The sequence below is a fragment of the Pan paniscus genome, chromosome 7 (genome assembly GCF_029289425.2).
Source record: "Pan paniscus chromosome 7, NHGRI_mPanPan1-v2.0_pri, whole genome shotgun sequence".
NCBI classification, from domain to species: Eukaryota; Metazoa; Chordata; class Mammalia; order Primates; family Hominidae; genus Pan; species Pan paniscus.
Window position 1 is genome coordinate 36,012,064 of NC_073256.2, and position 25,404 is coordinate 36,037,467.

A 25,404-nucleotide genomic window follows, 5' to 3' on the forward strand; every position below is an offset into this window, starting at 1 on the left:
CTTTACTTAGGGGAGGAAGGGAAAGATTCATTTCTAAGTGACTCAATGCAACATCAAACTTTTGAACTAAAGTGAAAATCCAGGATCAACTTGTGACTATGATTAGCAGATTTGGAAAGATTTCCTGGGATCGTTGAAAGGAAGTTTGCTCCGTTAATGTCATCAGGGTTAGGGATTTACTAGACCTAAAATTCTATACTGTCAAGTTGATGGCCTGGGCTGAAGAAGTTTTAGAAGGAGGTAATTCCAAGTTGCTGAGGAAGGAATTTAGCTTTTTGGCAAGAATTAATAGGGCCTTATGAAGGAATAAGGTGCGTAGAAATGGTTATACTTAAGTTTGGGGCAGAATGGGGGTGGGGCTAAGAAAGATCCCACATGTATCATTAGGCTCATGAAAATCATTCAGAGACTTTTCTGCAGCACAGCATATTGCTAGTTCCTTCCAGCCCTCCCTTCGCTAATTCTATTTTCGGATCTAAGCTAATATGCACATATTTATCTTCCTCAAGAGACGCCACTGTCTCAGCAATTAATAAAATAATTGCTTATTGAAGAAAGATATCTGTTTCTGGTATTGTCAGAATCACTTGTGACCTCATAAGGATGTTGATCAGAGCCTTATATTCTAAGGCCAAGGACATGGGTGTGAGTTTTGTATGGGCCACTTCCCAAAATCTGCATCATTGTTCTTATACTACATGCATGTAGGTTTCATATTAAATATGAGTCCTTGGTCACAGTAGCAATAACTGACACTGGTTACAATGGTGCAGATCATCTGCTCCTGGAAAAACAAAGTCTATTCCCTCCAGATTAATGGAATCACCTCCAAAACCCCTGCATTTTATCTCTGCATTCGTATTTGTTGTATAAGTAGGAGGGATGTTTTTCTTGGGCATTAAGTCCCCTGTAAAAATGAGAGTAAGATGGTCATAACCATTTCATATAGGGAGCTTATCTTTTTAAAAATGTTAAAGTTATAAAAACTTCAAAAATATGTACATATCAAATTATATCACTAATATTAGACACAAAATTTTTTCTCATTCTCTTGTTGCCACACTCCTTTCATATATCAGTGTGTCTCGACAAAAGCATATTTTACAAAAGTACGAGATTGACTTTCTTCATCTGCTAAGCACTGCATGATACACCTGCTAGGACTCAATAAATGTTTGTTTAAAAATGACTCATTAAATTGACCCAATATGTTTTTTCCTTACTTTTCTCCCATCTCATTATAGTCCTACAAAATTAGTTCTGCATTGTGGCTTTTGCAATCCGTATTTTACCAGGCTGTGCGTAGTTGAGATTGTTTGCAAAGGACATCGAGTAACCTGCCAGTTCTGAGAAGTTTCTGACGTATGTTTTTCTAATTACTCAAAAGCAAATGAATGCTTGACAAATGGGATCTTTGTCTTTTTTCCCCAGAGTAACATGGAGAACCTGACTACACATAAAATACTTTTCATCTTTAATGGGAAAGAAGTAATTTGCCTACACAGACGTCCCCCCAACCCCTCCAAAAAAGAAAAAAAAATTGGACAGAAGCAGTAGAAATCATATCTTATGTGATTAAAGCTGTGCATTTCTATAAGCAGTCCTGCTTCCTGTGTAATCTGGAGTGAATTAAATTAAATTTTGTATTGAAGAGATGACCATCACTAATTTATTCATTTTGGGTAACTTAATAATAAAAGCTTTTACTGTTTTAACATTTTCACAGGAGGTTTGTTTATTGGTCGACTTGCTTATTCTTTTATTTTTATGCTGTTTTTTCTTTAGAAATTTCACAAATAACATCATAATCGCAGTACCAGGAAAAAAGGATTTAAAAAAGTTTACCCACAATCCTATTAGCTGCCGAATCTGTCCTTTGTTTTCCTTGCTTCCTTCCAGATCCTTTCTCTTTAAATATGCAATAGTCGTAGAATTTATGTCTTTTTCTCATAAAAGTCAGGGTTAATTAAGTACTCCACCATGGGCATGTTTTATTTGGTTAAATGACAAATGGGTATGTTTATCAGTTGTGTTCCCGGAGTTGTATATGACATGTCTCATTTTCAAGTGATCTTAAATCGTTAATGAACTTCAGTGGGTCTTTGTTTCTGAGCACTTTTCAGTTGGCAGTGGTTCCTAATCCTTGATCTTTGTACATCTCTGTATAAAAATGCTTAAATATTACAGAAGCTCAGCATTTAGTAACTACCTTTCCCATCCCTCCTGGCCCCCTCAGTTGGTTTTTATATAACTTTTTGCGTCTCAATTCTTTTTAAGCAGAACACTTATCTTCTAGATATATGAGAAAGGGCTATTTAAGGGTTAGCCAGTGGTAGAAATTGATACACATTTGATTTATGGAAGCATTGATAGGTTTTGACGTTGAAAACCTGAATATGGGCAAAACTGGAGGTGTCAACGTGTTTGCAGATTTTCCCATAAGCATTTGTGAAGTGCCATGCTTTGGCACTCTGTCAGGTTGGCACAGAAGATACTGAAGATGTGTGAAAGTTTGTTTTTATCATCAAGGAACGTGTCCCCTATTTTTTATTTCTCCTTAAGCTTTTCTTCATATTCTTTGACTTACCTGCTTTCACTATTGGAAGCTTGTATTTATATTTATATTGATGTGTGTATAATGTTCCTCAGTTATTTCCTCATCTGTTGACTTATATTTTTTGGTAGACAATCCCATGTACAGCTCTTTCATTTTTGATATTTCTTTTGCATATAAGTTGTACATATTCATTGGAGACAAATTAGAAATAGGTATTAGCAATATAACATATGAAATACAGAGAAGAACCCACCATCTAAATATAATTACTGTTGATATTTTGATATGTTTTGCTTTAAGTCTTTTTACTGTAATATATGCCTATGTATTTTTTCTTAACTAATATTCACACCTTGTTTTATAACCTGATTTTTTTTCAGTGTTAGATTGTTTAGACTTGCAGGAGGTGGGGAGTGTGACTTTTTGTCTACTTTATTCATTCCATTTTTAAAAGAACATAGAATAATATTTGGCATGGACTTTGGACTTATTTATCTAGAAATCTCAAATATAATAAGCATGTGTATTTTAGTACAAATTCATACTTAAAGCATAGTCGAATGGCAGTTTTGGATTTCAGCAGGCTTTGAGAGGTGATTTTTTAAAAATTCTAAAAAGTTCACATCTGCTTCACATTCATTGTTTAAAATGAAAACAGAGAAGCTCACACATGCTTGATAAAGCTGTAGAATACGTAATGATTAAGTTTTTACGTGCTTTTAGATGATAGCTAAGTCCTGTAAGGCTAGAGACCTCATCTATGTAAGAGATCATTCTACATATATTCCCAGCACAATTCCTGGTATTTAGTAAGGCCTGAAAAATCTAGGCCAGGCATGGTGGTTCATGCGTGTAATCCCAGCACTTTGGGAGGCCAAGGAGGTAGGACTGCATGAGCCCATGAATTCAAGACCAGCATGGGCAACGTAGTGAGACCCTGTCTCTACGAAAAATAAAGAAGTTACCCGAGCGTGGTGGCACATGCCTGTGGTCCCAGCTACTCAGTAGACTAAGGAGAGAGGATTGATTGAGCCCAGGAAGTTGAGGCTTCAGTGAGCTATGATCACGCCACTGTGCTGCAGCCTGGGTGACAGAGTGAGACCCTGTCTCAAAAAAAAAAAAAAGAACCTGAGTTAAATGGATGGTTGAAGTAAAGAGAGACAGAACCTGAAAGATGAGGCAATTCACTCCCTTCCTTGTAGCGAGAATGAAATTAGCCATCTCTTGAAATATATTTCTATCAACATATCCTTAGGAAATTTTTAGCTTGGACATAGTGGCTGACACCTGTAACCCCGAGGTTGAGCTACTCCGGAGGCTGAGGTGGGAGGATTGTTTGAGCCCAGGAGGTTGAGGCTGCAGTGAGCCAAGATTGTGCCACTGCCCTCCAGCCTGGGCGACAGAGTGAGATCCTGTCTCCAAACAAAAACAAAAACACAAAATTATAATATGCAAACAAGAATGGCAAATCTTTTTAATCACCCAAGGCTGCTATATTCCTTTGTTTGCCACATAAGCCATTTATTGCAGTCTCTTATAAAGGGACGTGTATGCTACAGGAAATTGAACTACAGGAAATTCGAGGCTCTGGTTATTAAACCTTCCTTCTGACTGCTCTGGGTCACTGCATCTCTTCTAACAAGTGAAACACACACACACACACACACAAACACACACACACACACATACTCTAATTGTGCCTGGAAGCTAGGTTACCAAAGGGAGGGATGACAATTCCAGATCAGCTTCTAACCTCCTCCCTTCTGCTCAGGTCGCCTTCGTCAGACGTCAGAATGATTCCTTGCAGAGCCGCGCTGACCTTTGCCCGATGTCTGATCCGGAGAAAAATCGTGACCCTGGACAATCTAGAAGACACCAAATTATGCCGCTGCTTATCCACCATGGACCTCATTGCCCTGGGCGTTGGAAGCACCCTTGGTGCCGGGGTTTATGTCCTCGCTGGGGAGGTGGCCAAGGCAGACTCGGGCCCCAGCATCGTGGTGTCCTTCCTCATTGCTGCCCTGGCTTCAGTGATGGCTGGCCTCTGCTATGCCGAATTTGGGGCCCGTGTTCCCAAGACGGGGTCTGCGTATTTGTACACCTACGTGACTGTCGGAGAGCTGTGGGCCTTCATCACTGGCTGGAATCTCATTTTATCGTATGTGATAGGTATGTTTCAAAAAGAAGTCTAACTTGTGTGGAATGGAAGAAATCGCAGCCCTGAGTCACAGCCCTTAGGTTCAGTTGTAGGTGTTGGGTACATCACTTGATGTCTGTGTGTCTCATTTTTGTCATCTCGAAAATGTCTCCTTCTAATTACAACATTCTGTGGGTTTTTTTTTAAGACAGTCTCACTCTGTCGCCCAGGCTGAAGTGCAGTGGCGTGATCTCAGCTCACTGCAACCTCCACCTCCTGGCTTCAAGCGATTCTCCTGCTTCAGCCTCCTGAGTAGCTGGGATTACAGGCACCTGCCACCACGCCCGGCTAATTTTTTGCATTTTTAGTAAAGACGGGGTTTCACCATGTTGACCAAGCTCGTCTCGAACTCCTGACCTCAGGTGATCCACTCACCTCGGCCTCCCAAAGTGCTGGGATTGCAGGTTTGAGCCACGGCACCCGGCCACAAAATTCTGTGATTTTTGCTTCATCTCTGACTATGCCTTTTAGTGGGCTTGCAAACTTTTTAAGTTATAATTCTTTATTGCAAATAAAGTTACCTGATTCCACAGTTATGGATTTGAACGTTTGATGACTACTGTATGATTATAAATATCCAGATACTGTATATGTGATTAAAATTTTCAATCTTTTGTGAACTCATGCTTATCCTATAATAGAGTAGCAAATGATGCTACGTTAATTTGCCCCCAGTGACTTCGTATTCTCTGTTCTGTTTTGGGAAGGTACATCAAGTGTTGCAAGAGCCTGGAGTGGCACCTTTGATGAACTTCTTAGCAAACAGATTGGTCAGTTTTTGAGGACATACTTCAGAATGAATTACACCGGTCTTGCAGAATATCCCGATTTTTTTGCTGTGTGCCTTATATTACTTCTAGCAGGTAAGAAAACCAGTTATGAGTCTTTGCAGAATGAGCCACACTATTTGTCTCAGGAAAATAGGTTACTTCTGAATTTGGGGCCTGAGTTCCCAAGATGAGATCAGTATATTTACACATTTATGTTACTGTTAGACATCTGTGGGGTTTATCACTGGCTGGAATCACATTTTAACCTAAGTCTAAATTGTGTGCAATGGTAAAAATAGCACTTCTGAGTAAATGGCACCTGGTACACACTAAATAATAGGATGAGGACATTGATTTTTTAAATCGTTAATTGCAGGTTTGCAGGAATAGCGGTGGTTTCAGTAAGGAAGAATGTGTAATTTCTTGGCATTATTTCATCTTGCTAGATACAACTAGGGATATTTGCAATTTCTAGAAGAATTTCTGTTTTTCTGACATGCCTTCATCTATATAATGTAGGCCTTTGGTTGTAAAGGAAGCAAGTTCTAATCACCTGTCATTTTGTAATGTCGACATTATATAGGCAAACATACTTAGTACTAGGATTTTCCAGTTTTTGTCAGTATTGTAGCATAGTGGTTTTAGGAGGCATAGGAATTCTAATAACCACATTTCAATCCTGCTGTGCCACTCACTCTGCTTTAGAACATAGAACAATTTATATAATCTTTCCCTCACTCGTACATAAAATGAGGGCATCAGTGTCTGCCTCCTACAGCCTTCTCGTTTGGTTCCTAGTAAGCACTCACGTGGTGGCTGATTTTATTTCATAGGCATAGCTAATCCCTGCTCTGTCTCCTTATATTTGTTTTAACTATTTGAACATTTTCTTTTCTTTTTTTTTTTTTTTTTGAGATGGAGTCTGACTCTGTCGCCCAGGCTGGAGTACAATGGTACTGCAACCTCTGCCTCCCGGGTGCAAGCGATTCTTCTGCCTCAGCCTCCTGAGTAGCTGGGACTACAGGTGCCCGCCACCGCGCCTGGCTGATTTTTGTATTTTTAGTAGAGACGGGGTTTCACTATGTTGGCCAGGCTGGTCTCAAACTCCTGACCTCAAGTGATCCCCCCGCCTCAGCCTCCCAAAGTGCTGGGATTACAGGCATGAGCCACCATGCCTGGCCACGTTTTCTCTTTTGAGTCTCCTTCTTACCTGCAGTCCTGCTTATGCCCATCAAGGATTGCCCTAAGAGTAAAAACCATGTCTGTTCCTACTTCTTCCTTGCTTTACCCTGGGCAGTCTGCCTCATGCTTTCTTGTCCAACCTTATCTCTGTTTTCTCCCTTGTTAGAAGAGTGAGACAGAAATATCTTTCTCTTTTGAAATGTTTACTCGAAAATTATATAATTTTAAAAATAGCTTTACCCTTTAAAAAGTGAGTCATTAATCAAATGTTTTATATACGGATAGGGATAAGAACATGAACAAAGTGCGTAGATCTAAAATGTTTTGCATTTTGAGTCTAATGTCAAGAGAAGTTGCACCAATTGTTTTTCAACAAAGAATTGATTTTTGTTTTGGTTTCTAAGCAATCTAGCTTAGAAATAGAAACCAGTCTAGCGTTAAATTATTTACATCATATTTTATTTAGGGATCATTTTAATGAACTTAAAATATTCAACTTTAATCTGTAAATGACGAAGAGCATGTAGCTGTGACACAATTAGAACATAGTTTAATTCCACAGCAAGACTCAGGTCTTGGCTCATTTGTCCTGTGTTCATTCACCATCATATCTTTCCCTTAATTATAGGTGAAGCTTATGTTTTAACTTCGTTCTTAGAATCTCTCAAGATCAAAACCTCCTATGTAAATCCCTATTCATATCGTAACACCAAATGTCTTTTTACGTGAAGCCGTTGTTTTACTAAAGATACACGGGAAGTGTATGCTCTGCTTAGATGAGATATTCATTGGTGTCTAATCTTCCGGTGGGAGATGAGACCTCAGAGTAGACAGTGCATATATGCTGTTGGGAAACTTACATGAAATATAAAGGTGGCTTTGTTATTCTCTGAGGTATATAGCAGTGGTTCCTAACCTAACTTACAATTACAGAGTCAGGAATTGTGTTGACCATACAGCTTTCCTTTATATGGTTAATATATGATTCTAGGAATTACACAGGTAGAAATAAAATTCAAGTTCTTTCATCTCTGCTTGGAAAAATTTGCTTTTTTGATGGTGGGTGGTATAGATATGGGGAACAAACAACTTAATCTGTGGCATCATCTTTTCACAGCAATCATTTGCTCAATGGTAAAAGATAAAACTTTCTTAGGTCCGTAATTCAAATCTTATACCAGATGGGTTAAAGATATACATATGATAAATATAATTAGAAAAATACTGGAAGGAAACAAAGTAGGTGTTTTGGGTTAATGTTTAAGAGATTTGTTTTAAGGTAGAAACTAAAAAGGGAAAATTTATTTTTCAGTCTGATAACTTTTCTACATGTACATAATCTGTTGTACATGGCAGGTAGAGAGCTTATGGCATTAATATATAAATAGATTTTATAAATCAATGTATTAGTCCATTTTCATACTGCTATGAAGAAATACCCAAGACTTGGTAATTTATGAAGAAAAAGAGGTTTAATGGACTCACAGTTCCACATGGTTGGGGAGGCCTCACAGTCATGGTGGAAGGTGACGGAGTAGGGAAAGAACATCTCACGGGGTGTCAGGCAAGAGAGCATGGGCAGGGGAACTGCCCTTTATAAAACCATCAGATCTCATGAGGTGTATTCAGTATCATGAGAACAGCACAGAAAGCCTGCCCCCATGATTCAGTTACCTCCCACTGGGTCCCTCCCATGATACATGGGGATTATGGGAGTTACAATTCAAGATGAGATTTGGGTGGGGACACAGCCAAATCTATAATCAATATGAATAGAATATCCTAATAGAAAAAATAGATACTTTAAAATGAGCCAAACTTTCCAGAGAATATTTTGATAATAGGAACCAACAGTCCATATCTTTGATGCAGTATTACTTTGCAGAAAATTATTGTAAAGAAGTAAATGGAAAGTGTAGAAAGATATTTATAAAAGAATTATTATGTCAGTGCTATTTATAATTGTAACAAACAAAGAGTGATCTAACTGTCTATAAATAAGGGATGAATTAAAGTGTAGTACCTCAATATAGTCAAAGATTATGCAGCTGTTAAAAATGAGATTATATATTTACTGGCACAAAAGAGTGTGTGTGTGTGTGTGTGTGTGTGTTTACAAAATTTGGGAGGGAAAAGCACGGTTGATCTTTTTATATTTTTTTCTGTGTCTTCAAAGTACTTGAATAGAAATTGATCACTTTTGCAATCAGAATATACAGCTATTAAAATGAGAATAGGTTTAACAAAGTACTTTTTTGGCACAATTGAAGAATTATCTATGTTTATGTATTTTGTGTGCATAGCAGACAAATGTTTTAGCGTTTACTTTTAAAAAGTTCGCAACTGGGCCGGGCATTGTGGCTTAAGTGCCTGTAATTCCAGCACTTTGGGAGGCTGAGGCAGGCAGATCACTTGAGGTCTGGAGTTCTAGACTAGCCTGGCCAGCATGGCGAAACCCCAACCCTACAAAAAATACAAAAATTAGCCAGACATGGTGGCACACACCTGTAGTCCCAGCTACTCAGGTGGCTGAGGTGAGAGAATTGTTTGAGCACAGGTGGCAGAGGGTGCAGTGAGCCGAGATCATACCACTGCACTTCTGCCAGGGAAACAGAGTGAGACTCTGTCTCAGAAAAAGAAAAAATAGTTTGCAACCATTTACCTTGAAATTAGATGTTACTTTACCTATCATTGGCAAAGATGGCCAAAGTTACTAGATTTATGTTTCTTAGAAAATGTGGTGTCTTCTATGAGCATGACCTGCCTCCAAAATTGAGTTGGTTGCATTCAGAAGACATTTCAGAATTAGGTAATTAACTAATGAGTAAGAACTAGCAGTAGAGATAGATAGATGGAAATTAAAGACATGAATGCTGGTGAAATAATATCCTAAAGCCGTGTATTTGCCTCAAAATGCTATTGCCTTTCCTAAAGCTAAATAAAAATTGAAATGCCCTTTTTCCATAGGTCTTTTGTCTTTTGGAGTAAAAGAGTCTGCTTGGGTGAATAAAGTCTTCACAGCTGTTAATATTCTCGTCCTTCTGTTTGTGATGGTTGCTGGGTTTGTGAAAGGAAATGTGGCAAACTGGAAGATCAGTGAAGAGTTTCTCAAAAATATATCAGCAAGTGCCAGGTAAAATATTTGAGGTTTTTTTTTCTCCTTCTTGTTTAAGAAAATATTTTAAGTGGGTGTATTAGTTCATTTTTACTCTGCTAAAAAAGACATACCCAAGACTGGGTAATTTATAAGGAAAAAGAGATTTAATGGACTCACAGTTCCACATGGCTGAGGAAGCCTCACAATCATGGCGGAAGGTGAAAGGCATGTCTCACATGGCGGCAGACAAGAGGAGAGAACTTGTGCAGGGAAACTTTCCCTTATAAAACCATCAGCTCTTGTGAGACCCACTCACCATCACAAGAACAGCACGGGAAAGACCTGCCCCCATGATTCAACCACCTCCCACTGGGTCCCTGCCACAACACATGGGAACTGTGGGAGCCACAATCCAAGATGAGATTGGGTGGGGACACAGCCAAACCATACCAGAAGGCATATGTGGGTTTTCTTCTAGAGCAATGGTTCTCAAATTTCTTGCTTCTGAGACCCTTCTGAGAGGCTGTTCCATTCCAAGACCCCTCTTCCCAGATTCCCTTCAAACTTAAAGGTATAGGTATGCTCCTTTTGGAGCAACTGTGTGAACCCATGCAGCTGCTGGTTTCCAGCCTCAAGCTCTGCTCCGGGTTTAGGGAAAGAGCAAGGGAAGATCCTAACCACTGGAAAAACTTGATCTTTTCCCCCAAGCAGTTTGCCACCACTAAATAACAATGAGTATTTTTGAGTCCTGCATCCTTTAGTTCTTCCTTCAGGACCACCATTCAGTTTTATTGTATTCTCTTAATGCTTTAGTAATCTTCAGACCTTGTTTTTTGGAGAATGTTGTTAGTTGCACAAGCAGACATAAGATTACACAAATATCTATTGCATGGAATGGGGTACACCTGTATGTTTTCCTTGACAGAGGTTGTTTAGTCATTCCAGTAAGGGAAAAAATTGGTATCCTATAAACTTACATAGTTTTTAACATATAATAAAATATTCAATTTCATTATTATCAATCAAGACTAGGAAGTTTTGTTTCATGTTTTTAAATGTCTTCTTAGGGAATGTTAGAGACATATACTCTACCTTACTCGATGCTTTATGAATTGAAGAATGAATTCTCCTAAGAATAAGCATCCATGAGAAGAAGAGGTTTCTGGTCTTTGTCCCAGAGCATGGCTCATATGTGGAATCTCTGCTCTCAAAATCCTCCCTGGCTGTGGGTTCAGCTGGAGCAGGTCTAGGGCTTCTACATGTGATATCAATCAGCCTGTAATTGGGTGTCAGTGACACAGGAGGGTCACTGTTAGTGGCACCACCACATTCTGTAGCACGGGGTGAGAGAGTAAGGTTTTAGTTTTACGTATATCATCTTCAAAGAGCTAATAAACACAACCACCTTCCAAGGATATAGTCTGAGACAAGTCACCAGAAGGAGAGTTTTCTGTCAAAGTGACTTTCCAATGTGTTTGTTCTCTTTCTTAGAGAGCCACCTTCTGAAAACGGAACAAGTATCTATGGGGCTGGTGGCTTTATGCCTTATGGCTTTACGGGAACGTTGGCTGGTGCTGCAACTTGCTTTTATGCCTTTGTGGGATTTGACTGCATTGCAACAACTGGTAAGAGCAGTGTCTTGGCTCAGTGTAGAAGGAGTGTTCCTTGTGCATGAGTACCCGTGTGTGGTAGCAGAGGGTCCAGGAAAGAGAGAGGAATTTCGGGTAAGAAGGGCACTAGTTCCAGGCCCAGCTGTGACACGTGCTGCCAATGATAAAAAGAAAGAATGCAACTCTCTGCCCTTGGTTTCCAGTTGGTAAGTTTGGGAGAGCAATTCCTGCTCTTCAAATAGTAGGAAGATTACCTAAAATAATGCATATGAAAAATACTTTGCAAGCTGTTGATTACTTTATAAATGTGAGTCATTATTACCATCCCTAACCTTAAGTCCAGAAGTGCTGTCACATGGGCCATACATGATGATCATGTTCTTAAATGGTCTCTTTGTTAGTGGGAGAAAAAATATTGTGTCAATTCTTTCTATATTATCTTATACAACATCATAATCATGCCGGAGTCACTCTCTAAATGCCTCCTCTATTTTTATGTCATGGTATGGCCATACAATTGACCACATTTTGAGTATTCAATCTCATTAGTGTACAAAGTATACTGTTTTTTAAATTGAAATTAGAACTTTGTACAAATAGGTGAAATAACTTCATCTGAAGCCTTGATACTTAAGGGCCTACCGAATGGCACAGCAGTCATTTAATCTCTGTAGATGAATCATTTTCCAAATGGATTAAGACAGCTATTCTATCGCTGAACACTTAGTAGTGCTGCTATGTTATGGGTTTTGGTTGGTTGGTTGGTTTTTTTCTTTCCTGGGGATAGGAAACTGACTGGCATGACTTCTCCTCTTCTCCCTCTGGGAATCGGATTTTTACGTAATAAGAAAGTACCTTCAAGAATAGAGGAAATTTCATGTAAAACAGATGGATCAGCTGGGCACAGTGGCTCACGCCTGTAATCCCAATCTTTGGGACATTGAGGAGCGTGGATCACTTGAGGCCAGGAATTAGAGACTAGACTGGCCAACATGGTGCAAACCATCTCTACTAAAATACAAAAATTAGCCAGGTGTGGTGGCGCACACCTGTGGTCCCAGCTACTCGGGAGGCTGAGGCAGGAGAATTGCTTGAACCTGGGAGGCGCGAGGTTGCAGTGAGTCAAGATCACGCCACTGCACTCCAGCCTGGGCAACAGAGCAAGACTCTGTCTCAAAAATAAGTAAAATAAAATGAAATAAAATAGATGGACCAAGATAAGAAAAGGGACAAAAGCAGAGGAGAATTACCCTGGAGAAGAGGAAGAATTTCGCACAATTTAATTTCTTTACCTGTTGATGTTTTATTAAGCATACACATGTTTTGTTTATATTTCCTTAGGTGAAGAAGTTCGGAATCCCCAGAAAGCTATTCCCATTGGAATTGTGACGTCTTTGCTTGTTTGCTTTATGGCCTATTTTGGGGTCTCTGCAGCTTTAACACTTATGATGCCGTACTACCTCCTCGATGAAAAAAGCCCCCTTCCTGTAGCGTTTGAATATGTGGGATGGGGTCCTGCCAAGTATGTCGTCGCAGCTGGGTCTCTCTGCGCCTTGTCAACAAGGTACATTGTATCGCCTTTGGGGGCAGGGGCTGTTTGGGATTCTACAAAGTAGTCAGTGTCTAAAAATTTGCTTTTGTCTGTTTAAAAAGTATCCTAATAGAAACAAAATATTATGCAACTTTGTATTTATTGATTAGCTTGCTCAGAATTTCCATATAAAAATCTTAAAGGGTAAACTCTCCTGCTATTAGTTCAGAGTCAGTTTTTTAAGATAGTGATGGTCCACGCTTCAGTAGAAATATATATGGCATTGATACACACAGACACAGACACAGACACACACACAAATATATTTGTGGCACATAGTCATGTATATAGGCATTATGAAACTTCAGGATTCTTGTCCTAAAATGTTTCTCTATTGGCTTTGGTGATACTTGTAGTTCTTCAGACATCTGAGAATGTATGTACAGACCTTGCATTTGCTACACGCTGTTCAAGTAATACTGAGCCTGTGGGAGTGGACACTTATGCTCTGTCTTTTAAAAATATAATGTGCTTTTTATTGTGAAACATGAAGACTTTTTCTTCTTAGCACCAATCAGAGTGAAGTTGGTCTAGAAATAGAAATTATCATTCTTAAATAAATGGTGGAAATTCATATAAATATGTGAAGGGAAAAGGGTCATTGAATCCCAAGTTTTCAGATTTTCAGTAGCTGCTTGTTTGAATACTTTAGAACTCATTTCCCAGGTTTCCTCAGCTACCCTTATTTCAATTAACGTATGATTATGAGTCAGATATTTCGTTCTAGTTTTTTATCATGCCACATGGTAGAAGAGTCTTGCAAAGAGAAAATTAATCTTTTTGCCAGATTAGTAATTTTTTAACTGAAAATAAGGTTCTGAAAGTCTGAAACTAGAAAAAGAAGTCTTTTAGTGTAATTCACCAGCCTAGCTTTTATTTTTCCCCTTCAAACTCCCTTTTATTTTCTAGTTAAGACAATATTGAGTAGCAATTAGACACTCTTGGTTTCTCAGCCATCTGCTAGTGTTGAGGTTTATTTATTTGAGACAGGGTCTTGCTCTGTCAAGCAGGCTGAAGTGCAGAGCATGATCATAGTTCACTGAGGCTCGAACTCCTGGGTTCAAGTGATCTCCCCAGCTCAGCCTCCTGAGTAGCTAGGATACAGGCACGTAACACCATACCTGGTTAATTTTTTATTTTCTATAGAGAGGAGGTCTCGCTAAGTTCCCCAGGCTGGTCTTGAACTCCTGGGCTCAAGCTATTCTCCCACCTCAGCCTCCCAAAGTGTTGGCATTACAGGCATGAGCCACCACACCCGGCCTTGAGGTTTATTTTGAATAGCTTCAAGTAATTTCAAAAGTCTGAACTGTGAAGATACCATGCCACCATGGCCTTAGAAGGGATGGACAAAGATTCATCTATGGCCAAGCTCAACAGAGCCTTATTAAAGATAAAGAAGGGTCAGGCACAGTGGTTCACTCTTGTAGTCCCAGCACTTTGGGACACCGAGGCGGGAGGATCACTTATGGCAAAGAGTTCAAGACCAGCCTGGGCAACATAGCAAGGCTCGGTCTCCACAAAAAATTCAAGAAATTAGCTGAGCATGGTGGCATGCGCCTTTAGTCCCAGTCCCAGTTACTTGAGAGACTGAGGTGGGAGGATCACTTGAGCCCAGGAGTTTGAGGGCACAGTGACCTATGATCGTACTACTGCACTCCAGCCTGGGTGACAGAGTGAGTCCCTGTCGCAAATAAAATAAATAAATAAGAAGGATTATTAAATAAAATACTTTTTTTGTTTTCTCTTACATGGTTATTTTTCACAACTAAGTAATGTATGAAATGGTGCAGCTAGTAAACAAAAGTACTTCCGAACATCTCAAGCAAAAACTGTCTTACTAAACTTCGGCTGCTAGCTTTTCATTGTGGCCACCTCTGTATACTACATTTACGTAAATTGATCTTCTTTCCCTTTTTCTACCTTGATTATCTTATGATGCTGGGGATTATTACTAACTTGATCCAAGATCAGGGTGTATGAGAAAAAATACTGGTACAATAAATGCAAAAAATGTATCATTATTGAATAAAGGTTGCAACTATTGCTTATGAAATAAAATTACTTAGTCTTTTCTTTAATTACATATCAAATTAGTAATTTTATTTTCCAAGTTGTTGCTGCTAAAAATGTCTTAATAATATTGGTTTGGTTAAGTCTTAATTATTTAGTTTTAATTTGGTAATAATTGTGGGTACACACAAATTACTTGCAATATTGTTTTTAGTCTGATAATTTTGCTGCGTACTTATCTGTAACAGAATAATGAATAGCACAATAGTAAATATTAGCAAATTTTTTAAATGCCCTATCATAGTGCATTTAAAAAATAATGACATAATTATTAATATAAATAATATGACTTCATAATTACAACTGTCGTGCTGAATATTATACAATTATTTTATTTCCGATCGGGGATGTAATCTTGCATGAATGTTTGCCATACTGCATGTGTTTGCTTTTTATTCAGTCTTCTTGGATCCATTTTCCCAATGCCTCGTGTAATCTATGCTATGGCGGAGGATGGGTTGCTTTTCAAATGTCTAGCTCAAATCAATTCCAAAACGAAGACACCAATAATTGCTACTTTATCATCGGGTGCAGTGGCAGGTGAGAGAGAGTTGACTTTTCTTAAGAAACGGGGGATCTTTTTCATCAAGGACTCTGCATTAAAAATACAAAGCTAGGTGGTTTTCTTTTTTGATTTACAAGAAGTTCAGTCACTTTTTTGTGAATGTTTCCTATTTTGAATTTTTTGGTTCTGCATTTTCGTGTGTCCAGTCTTTACCTGTCTATACCTGTCTAGAATAATCCTTAAAATAACTCATGTGTGGATTTTGAATTTTTCTGTTCTAGTCTTCTGGGCTCTATGTTTCCTTTACCCCGAATTCTGTTTGCCATGGCCCGGGATGGCTTACTGTTTAGATTTCTTGCCAGAGTGAGTAAGAGGCAGTCACCAGTTGCTGCCACGTTGACTGCAGGGGTCATTTCTGGTAAGCTTTACAAACTTAGGTTTCTTGAGCATTAGACTGGAACATTTAATTCGCATGCATGGACTTATAAAGAGGGTCTGCATGCTGTGCATGTAAGTTAAAAAAAACAAAATCACTGATAAAAATTAGTATACAAGCATTGGGATTAACATGTGAAAATTGTGGTGGCGGTGGTATAATGAAGTTCATTCTTAATTGACCCTTTGGGATTTTTTTTTACTGTTATTTTAATCTTTTGGGCTCTAACAAATGTACAAAGGGTTATAATAGCTCTTCACTAAATATTATGAATTGCTTTTCTGATGAACTAGCACACAAAATTATATTATTGATACATAAACTTTTGATTAAGGAATTCTTGCTTAATTTTTGAAATATTAATTTTAAAATAATGATTCAATTTTGTGGTCTAGGATATACGTCGAATATTGCTAAGGGACCATAGGATTTTTTTAAATGCTAATTAAGCTTTACCCATTGTTAATAAGAAATATTCAAGATGGCCGGGCGCGGTGGCTCACGCCTGTAATCCCAGCACTTTGGGAGGCCGAGGCGGGCGGATCACGAGGTCAGGAGATCAAGACCATCCTGGCTAACACGGTGAAACCCCATCTCTACTAAAAATACAAAAAATTAGCCGGGCGTGGTAGCGGGCGCCTGTAGTCCCAGCTACTCGGGAGGCTGAGGCAGGAGAATGGCGTGAACCCGGGAGGCGGAGCTTGCAGTGAGCCAAGATCCTGCCGCTGAACTCCAGCCTGGGCGACAGAGCGAGACTCCGTCTCAAAAAAAAAAAAAAAAAAAGAAATATTCAAGATGAGTTATGCTTGGCCCTTGTGATCGCTGTCCTCAGTATGGTGGGCATCCTTGCTTCCAGGGCCATCGCAGCCAACTAACAGTTACGAACATACATGTCCTCTCCAACTCCATCAGGAATCTATTTTTCCTTTCAACAGTTTTGGTTCTTAAATTATGTTCAGAAAATCCAGATTGCGTCTTTTGGCGCATCTTAATATCCACGTAAAATACCTTTGGCCAGATCCTTATCTCATGCAGAAAATTTCAGTGAGATTCTAGATCCAGACAATGGCCTTAAAGGTACTGTTACAGGAAGCAAAAGAAAGACTTTAGCAAGCTTTATACCTAAAATAATGAACAATCTTGGCACTATAAATTCAAACCAAAATGACAATTTCGTTGAGGCTCTGAATTGTTAGGAAATTAGGTTAGAAAAAGCTAGTGCTTCATTCTGTGTAAAATGGAATTTTTTTCAGGGTCAGAATGTATTTGTTTAAACACTTTCACTTTGTAAACATTTTCTTATAAATCTGGCCCTTTCTTAAACTATGTTAGAAGGTCAAGTCACTTATTTTCTCAGGCTTAGATTTCTGCCCCCCTAAAATGAAGGTTTGCCCAGATGATGTGAAGCCCATTTTATTTTTAAACAACACATGATATTAAAGGTAGTTTATAAATATTTTTTGACAAAGAGTCATACGTTTTATTTAACTCATGAAAAATTTTCTCTTTCCGGTAAAATACTTGCCAGTAATGATGCAGAATTTTTAAAAGCTTATCTTTCTCTATTCAGGAAGAATTTAATTTGGTGGCATGTTAAGATATTAAAATTAATAATTAAAAGAAGATAATTATAATAGACCACTTTTTAAAATGCTCTAAAATATTTTTGTGATTTTGTACTCCCATACCTTACTTTGCTTGTTCTTAACTTAGATCAGAGTGCTTGTGTGGACAACTTATCATTTTCTTCTCTCTTGGCTACCTTATTTGGCTCTCTGTGATTTTTAAGCATACCAAAATTGTAATAATCTGACGTATATGAGCAATGAAGAATTTTTTTTTTGAGATAGGGTGTCACTCTGTCACCCAGGCTGGAGTGTAGTGGCACGATCTTGGCTCGTTGCAACTTCCGCCTCCCGAGTTCAAGCAATTCTCCTGCCTCAGCCTCCTGAGTAGCTCTGATTACAGTCACGTGCCACCACGCCCAGCTGATTTTTGTATTTTTAGTAGAGATGGGGTTTCACCATGTTGGCCAAGCTGGTCTCAACCTCCTGACTTCAGGTGATCTGCCCGGCCCCGCCTCCCAAACTGCAGGGATTACAGGTGTGAACCTCTGTGCCCAGCAAAGAATTTTCAAAGTGAAGCATGCAGTGTGGTAAAAGAAACACTGTGATCTTGTAGAAGGAACATGGGGCTGTTGGATAAGGGGAACTCTGCCCCGACGGGTAGTCGTGGCCTTGCTAAGTTAGCCTGTCTCTAAGATGGGGATAATTCTGTTAGAAAAACCACTCACAATTGCTGAGTTTGGGGTCAAAAATTGTCAAATCCAGCCATTTTACATGCCTAAACATAAATGATTTCCCATCTCATAGGATCATTGACTCAAAGGTAAAATGAGATCACAGAGATTTAAATCTTGTAGAGGGATCTGAAACATCATATAAATGGAATGTGATGTTGTTTACTTACTATGACACGGAAAACTGTATGCTAAATTCAAGTTAATATTGTCACTATTTTGATGTTTCAGTGGAGAAAACAGTTGCTTAGTGGAAGTTAAGCTATTTAACTGTTTAAAGTATGTTTTGTCTCTTAGTATTTTGGGATTTGATATGCAGGACCAGAAATTGATCTCTCAGATCTAGCAAGTCTACCTGGAATGCATGGCTTTAATCGTAGTAGAATTTAGCCTGTTTCAGAAACATAATTTAATTGAAAGTTATTTTACTTTATTTTATCAGAATTACTAAAATAATTCTGAGTCAGGCCGGGCACTGTGACTCACACCTGTAATCCCAGCATCTTGGGAGGCCGAGGCCAGTGGATCACTTGAGGCCAGTTCGAGACCAGCCTGACCAACATGGTGAAACCCTGCCTCTACGAAAAATACAAAAATTAGCCAGGTGTGGTGGCGCACGCCTGTAGTCCCAGCTACTCTGCAGGCTGAGATATGACAATCGCTTGGACCAGGGAGGTGGAGATTGCAGTAAGCCGAGATCGCACCACTGCACTCCACCCTGGGTGACAAAGTGAGCCCTGTCTCAAAAAAGAAAAAAAGAATTGAGTTGTCTATGATATAACTCAGTGCATATGGAAACTAAAGTGGTTATATAATATCTATAATGAAAGCACCTTCTGTTTGAATGTTTTTTTGTGGTTTTAAAAAAGGAGCTAGCCAGTATTTCCTAGCAGTGTTTTTCTTCTGAAATATCAAAGACAGTGTTCTGTCATGTAATGTTTTCACTCTTTGTCAGGCCAAATATTTTTTATGTAATCCAAGTAGAATGTGTCTTGGATAGTTGCCAGAGAGCTGAGGGTTTTTGAAGTCCTATCAGCAGTTTATATGACCTAAAGAACATCTTATTAACTGTGAGAGATATATTTTCTACACTCTGGTTGACTTATGCTTGGTACTAAAACGAAGTGGCAGTCAGATGTCCCTGACTTGAACGTTAATAACTGTATGGAATTTCCTCCTGGGCCGTTTACTTCACCGTTCTTTTCTTCTCCCCCTAGCTTTGATGGCCTTTCTGTTTGACCTGAAGGCGCTTGTGGACATGATGTCCATTGGCACACTCATGGCCTACTCTCTGGTGGCAGCCTGTGTTCTCATCCTCAGGTGAGTCACCTGGTGGTTCTACAGGGTGTACCATGCATGAGGGACTCTGGGAGTGAGAAAATGAGCCCTCACTCTCCTGGCTTCCAGGGAGCCAGCAGTCTCACCAAGGTGAGAGGTCACATCTAACAAAATAGCAATGAAAAGTGGAAGAAGCGTATCTGGTCTTTAGCAAAGAATCAAATGCAAGTTGACCATGAGTGATAGGTTGGCCTGATCTACATGAAAGGCAATTTCTCATAATGTCTAACGACACTTAAAAATGCTATGCTTTTTGTTCCATTGATTCAACTGTTAAAATTTTTGTGCTAAAGGTTTAATCAGAGGCACACACAGATGTATGTAAAGGATGTTTTTGGAAAAGGTAATTTACAATACTGAAAAAATGAAACTAACCTGAATATCACTAGAGGAATGGTTAAATAAATGAGGCTACATTTATTCACTGAACTCTTCTACAGCAAATAAAATGGTATTAATTTTATGGAGAAATATATCCATTTCAGGATATAAAACTATAGTATATATAGTGTCTGAACTTATTTAAATAATAAATTTTCTTGAAGAAATCATATATGCCGATATAGACATTATATGCCTGGATGAAATTGTACCAAAGTGCTAACAGTGATTAACACTGGCTGATGGTATTATGGCTGGTTTTGAATTTCTCCTGTATACTTTCATGTATTTTTTCTCAGTGAGCCTATTTCTTTATATGGAGGGAAAATATTATTTTCAAAGATAAGTAAAGGCTGCCAAGAAGGAGAAGAGGCTGCACTGAAAAGCCTGGGGCAGACACTAGGAGGAGAAGCAGGCTTGTATTAGTCCATTCTCGTGCTGCTAATAAAGACATACCCAAGACTGGGTAATTTATAAAGGAAAGAAGTTTAATTGACTCACAGTTCCACAGGGCTGGAGAGGCCTCTGGAAACTTAAAATCATGGTGGAGGGGGAAGCAAACATGTCCTTCTTCACATGATGGCAGGAAGGAGAAGTGCTGAGCAAAAGGGGGAAAAGCCCCTTAGGGCGTGGTCGTGGGCACCTGTTGTCCTAGCTACTCAGGAGGCTGAGGCAGGAGAATCACTTGAACCCAGGAGGCAGAGGTTGCAGTGAGCTGAGATCACGCCACTGCACTCCAGCCTGGGCAACAAGAGCGAAACTCCGTCTCAAAAAAAAACATAAGAAAACAAAAGAAGAAAAACCATCAGATCTCATGAGAACTCACTTGCTGTCATGAGAACAGCATGAGGGTAACCACTCCATGATGAAATTAGCTCCCACTGGGTCCCTTCCACGGCACGTGGGGATTATGGGAACTACAATTCAAGGTGAGATTTGTGTAGGGACACAGCCAAACCATATCACGGCTGATGTCTTGATATAAGCTATACAGGAGGAGGATAAAATAATAAAGGAAAATGGCATGCAGTGGGTGTAGAGGTGGCAGGATGGTCAGATGAGCTTGTCTGGGTTTAGCTAGAAGAATCGGTAGGGAAGGATGAGGCCAGAAAGACAGATTGTGATGAGGCCTTTGAATGCCAAACTGGTGACTGCATTATTTTATAGCTGAAATTTACCCAGAGTTTCTGTGCCATTTTCATGAACCGCATTTCCTTTGGACATAGGTAATTTCAGAGTAATCATTCTTTTTTCATGATTGCCTTACTTTACAATTTCACTTTCTTGTGCCATCTAATATATGACTCTGATTCGGTGACTACTGGGGGAAATTGGGGTATTCTGCTGCAGATGTTTTATCGAAAAGGTTTGTGGCCTGGCTCAGCATGCTCTGGGACTGGAGTCATAAGTGTTGATTTACTCTACACACTGTCACTCTGTATGTTGTCTTACTTAAGGTTTTAGGTGCTGGTTTCACTTGGGCCAAATGTCTATTTGAGAATAAAGACATAGATGTTTGTTTGGAAATAGGTACCAGCCTGGCTTATCTTACGACCAGCCCAAATGTTCTCCCGAGAAAGATGGTCTGGGATCGTCTCCCAGGGTAACCTCGAAGAGTGAGTCCCAGGTCACCATGCTGCAGAGACAGGGCTTCAGTGTGCGGACCGTCTTCTGCCCCACCCTTCTGCCGACACAGCAGTCAGCTTCTCTCGTGAGCTTTCTGGTAGGATTCCTGGGTAAGTCTTCTTCTCTGTTTACATTGTACAGACCCAGAAGATGTGTGTGAGTAGAGCTGGCATGATGTGAAAGAGAAAAGAGGGCCTAACATTGCCCTAGAATATATTAGCAACCACCCTGAAATTTTCACCTAAAGCATCACCAGTGGTTGAGATCATCTTTATATTACCTGTATAAAGTTATTGTATCTTGATAATTGAACAAAAGAGGAAGGAATACTTCAAGACGAGAGTGACAGAAATACAAACTGGCACATTCATTAGAGGTTAGGATGCCCTCTGGGTGAAAGCATCAGGCCACATACCCCTGCCAATAACCTGACTGGAACCTGATGGAATTGTCCAATAATATAGAAAATCCTTGTTTGTTTACCCACAGTTACGTAATCATTCATATTTTCAATGACATTTATTGAACATTGCCAGTGTGTCAGGCACTCCACTGGGCACCTGGGATGCCAAGAGAGACGGTCCGTACTCTCACTGGGCTTTACAGGACAGGATAATTGGTGGCAAGTAGGGAAGCACAGGCTTCTCAGAGCAAATAGGAGGTGCCCCTAGAGCAGACTTGATGGTCAGAGATGGGGGGGTGGTGCCATTCTCCAAAACAAGGAGAAAAGATGCAGATGATATATTATTTTTGCACATTAGCAGTCTGTAGTACTCTGTTCTCACACTGCTAGTAAAGACATACCCAAGACTGGGTAAATTATAAAGAAAAAGGTTTAATGGGCTTACAGTTCCACGTGGTTAGGGAGGCCTCACAATCATGGTGGAAGGCGAAAGGCACATCTTACGTGGCAGCAGGCGAGAGAATGATAACCAAGCAAAAGGGGTTTCTCCTTAGAAAACATCAGATCTCGCTAGACTTATTCACTGCCATGAGAACAGTGTGGGGGAGACCGCATACTGTTCAATTATCTTGCACTGGGTTCCTCCCATAACACGTGGAAATTATGGGAGCCACAATTCAAGATGAGATTTGGGTGGGGACACAGCCAAATCATATCACAGTCCGTGTTTACGACAGCTTAAAATAACCAGATGTGCCATTTCCCATTTGAAAAAAGGGAAGTATCCACCCCTGACAGCATTCTAGTCTGAAAGTAACCAATGAGGACACAGATGGCACGCGGGCAGATAATGCAAGTCAGTAACACTAGGAGGGGCGGTTGGCTTCTAAGGAAGGGAGAGTAATGAGTAAATAAGCAATGGTTCTTAAATCCATGCAACTGGACATCTGTCTCCTCAATGAAAAAGAAGCAAGGGCAAGGCGAAGACTCTTTGTATTTAGCCAAGTAGATGTGTACAGAAGGCAACGTTTTATCAGAATATGCTGTTTTGCACCAAGCAATCTGGGTGGAGCACAGTGTGCTCACTGTGTTATCTACACATCCCCCTGCAGCTTTCCTCGTGTTGGGCCTGAGTGTCTTGACCACTTACGGAGTTCACGCCATCACCAGGCTGGAGGCCTGGAGCCTCGCTCTCCTCGCGCTGTTTCTTGTTCTCTGCGTTGCCATCGTTCTCACCATCTGGAGGCAGCCCCAGAATCAGCAAAAAGTAGCCTTCATGGTATGTGTAATGAGGATTAGAGACCCAAAATACTGTATTCATTTTCTCTGTATAATTACTTTGGTGAGTTTTTTTTTTTTTTTTTTGGAGATGGAATCTCTCTCTTTGTCACTCAGGCTGGAGTGCAATGGAGCGATCTTGGCTCACTGCAACTTTTGCCTCCCGGGTTCAAGCGCTTCTCCTGCCTCAGACTCCCCAGTAGCTGGATTACAGGTGCACGCCACCACACTCAGCTAATGTTTGTATTTTTAGAAGACATGGGATTTTACCATGTTAGCCAGGATAGTCTCGAACTCCTGACCTCAAATAATCCACCAACATCTGCCTCTAAAAGTTCTGGGATTATATGTGTGAGCCACCGTGCCCTGCTTATTTTTGTATTTTTGTGGTGACAGGGTTTTGCTACATTGGCCAGGCCAGTCTCAAAGTCTTGACCTCAGGTGATCCACCTGCCTCAACAACTTCTAATGTGGTTAGCCAGTGAATGAGAGTGTCAGAATCCTTCGATATGTTCCTTTTTGTACAGAATTCCTTCTACATTGGTCCTCTTACTGCCTTTTCAAAAACTTGGGTATGTTCCTATCACAATATTATTATATATGATAGTAAACAAATTTCATGTTAAAGAAGCTATAATATCAAAAAAGTAGGGTGAGTATTTTGTTTTTAGAAATTCACTGCTTTCTCATGAGAACTTTGTTCCTACCAAAAGCCTTTCCTGTTGGGCTGGGTGTGGTGCCTCACACCTGTAATCCCAGCACTTTGAAAGGCCAAGGCAGGAGGATTGCTTGAGGCCAGGAGTTCAAGTGTAGCCTGGGCAACACAGCGAGACCCCATCTCTACAAAACAAACAAACAAATTAGCTGTGTGTAGTGGCTCATTCCTGTAGTCCTAGCTAGTCAGGAGGCTGAAGTGGGAGGATCACTGGAACCCAGGAGTTCAAGGCTGCAGTGAGCTATCATAGTATCATTGCACTCTAGCTTGGGTGACAGAGTGAGACACTGTCTCTAAAAATAAAATAAAACTAAATTAAACATTAAAAAGATAAGCTCCTCTACTGCAAGTTAAACTATCCTGTCCCATTTGAGCTAAGCGTATACTGGCTTGGGTTTGAAGAGGGCTTCCTGGAAGGATGTACCTGGGATAACCATATGTATCCCACATTTCAGAGGTCTCCCCTTTGTGTGTCTAAATGAAATCAGTAAACCCCAAAGAAAGCTAAATCCTAAAACCAATATTATTTTGATTGTGCAGGTGTTACTGAATCTGATAAATCCCCTGTTGCCTTGAGCTTTAGTAAATACTCTAAGATGTGATTCTCCTTTTATGGTCTCTAGAAGCATGGTTTTAACTGTGATTGACGTGGTGTGAAAGTATATATGCCAAATTAATTGCCACCCTGTTGAAATAACTTGGGGAATATGCTTCAAAATATGAGTATATTCAAAAGGATTGTTTTCCCCCTCAGGTTCCATTCTTACCATTTTTGCCAGCGTTCAGCATCCTGGTGAACATTTACTTGATGGTCCAGTTAAGTGCAGACACTTGGGTCAGATTCAGCATTTGGATGGCAATTGGTAGGTCTTTTAATGTCGGGTTCTCTTTCCTATTTCAGTGCTGTGATGAGAGAAACATGCCCTCTCCCCCATCCTGGGAATAAAGGCTTTTTTTCCCCACTTCTTTCTTTCCTAATTCTTAGGGATGTCCAAGTGCTTTTCCAGATGTTTTCAGATGCCTTTTTAAGTCAGTATCTCCCACTAACCCTGTAGAACCATGTAGGCTCTATTTCCTTCAACTTATGGGTGACAAAAATGAAACCCAGAAAAAGTCATTTTACATCAACCCAAAACTCACAACCAAATTTTCTAAAATAGAACTAAAACAGCAAAATGCCTACATGTCTGCAGTGGTCTTAGGAGGGTACTTAAAACATTGCCTCCTGATCCCCACACAGTCAGTGTGGCTGTTAATAAACAGTTGCTTTGCATACAGTTCTTTGGACTCTCCTGGTGACAGTGACACGTGTAAAGCATGTCCGTGTCCCCTTTGTTAATACAGGGTGT

The 25,404-nt window shown here is 39.8% G+C and overlaps 1 protein-coding gene across 5 annotated transcripts in view; it reads left to right on the forward strand.

Moving 5' to 3' along the window:
* SLC7A2 (solute carrier family 7 member 2) overlaps positions 1-25,404 on the forward strand; it is a 73,809-nt gene that overhangs the window by 42,091 nt on the left and 6,314 nt on the right. For 4 of the 5 annotated variants that reach the window (XM_034965696.4, XM_063606665.1, XM_034965697.4 and 1 more), the window contains 10 exons: positions 4,329-4,726; positions 5,462-5,617; positions 9,674-9,839; positions 11,295-11,428; positions 12,755-12,977; positions 15,475-15,614; positions 19,532-19,634; positions 21,564-21,769; positions 23,175-23,341; positions 24,810-24,918. In XM_034965696.4, the coding sequence (XP_034821587.1) occupies positions 4,351-4,726; positions 5,462-5,617; positions 9,674-9,839; positions 11,295-11,428; positions 12,755-12,977; positions 15,475-15,614; positions 19,532-19,634; positions 21,564-21,769; positions 23,175-23,341; positions 24,810-24,918 (1,780 nt within the window). In that variant the 5' untranslated portion in view covers positions 4,329-4,350. Of the gene's footprint in view, positions 1-4,328; positions 4,727-5,461; positions 5,618-9,673; positions 9,840-11,294; positions 11,429-12,754; positions 12,978-15,474; positions 15,615-15,860; positions 15,998-19,531; positions 19,635-21,563; positions 21,770-23,174; positions 23,342-24,809; positions 24,919-25,404 lie in introns of all 5 variants that reach the window. The other variant, XM_034965700.3, reaches the window with a different exon arrangement.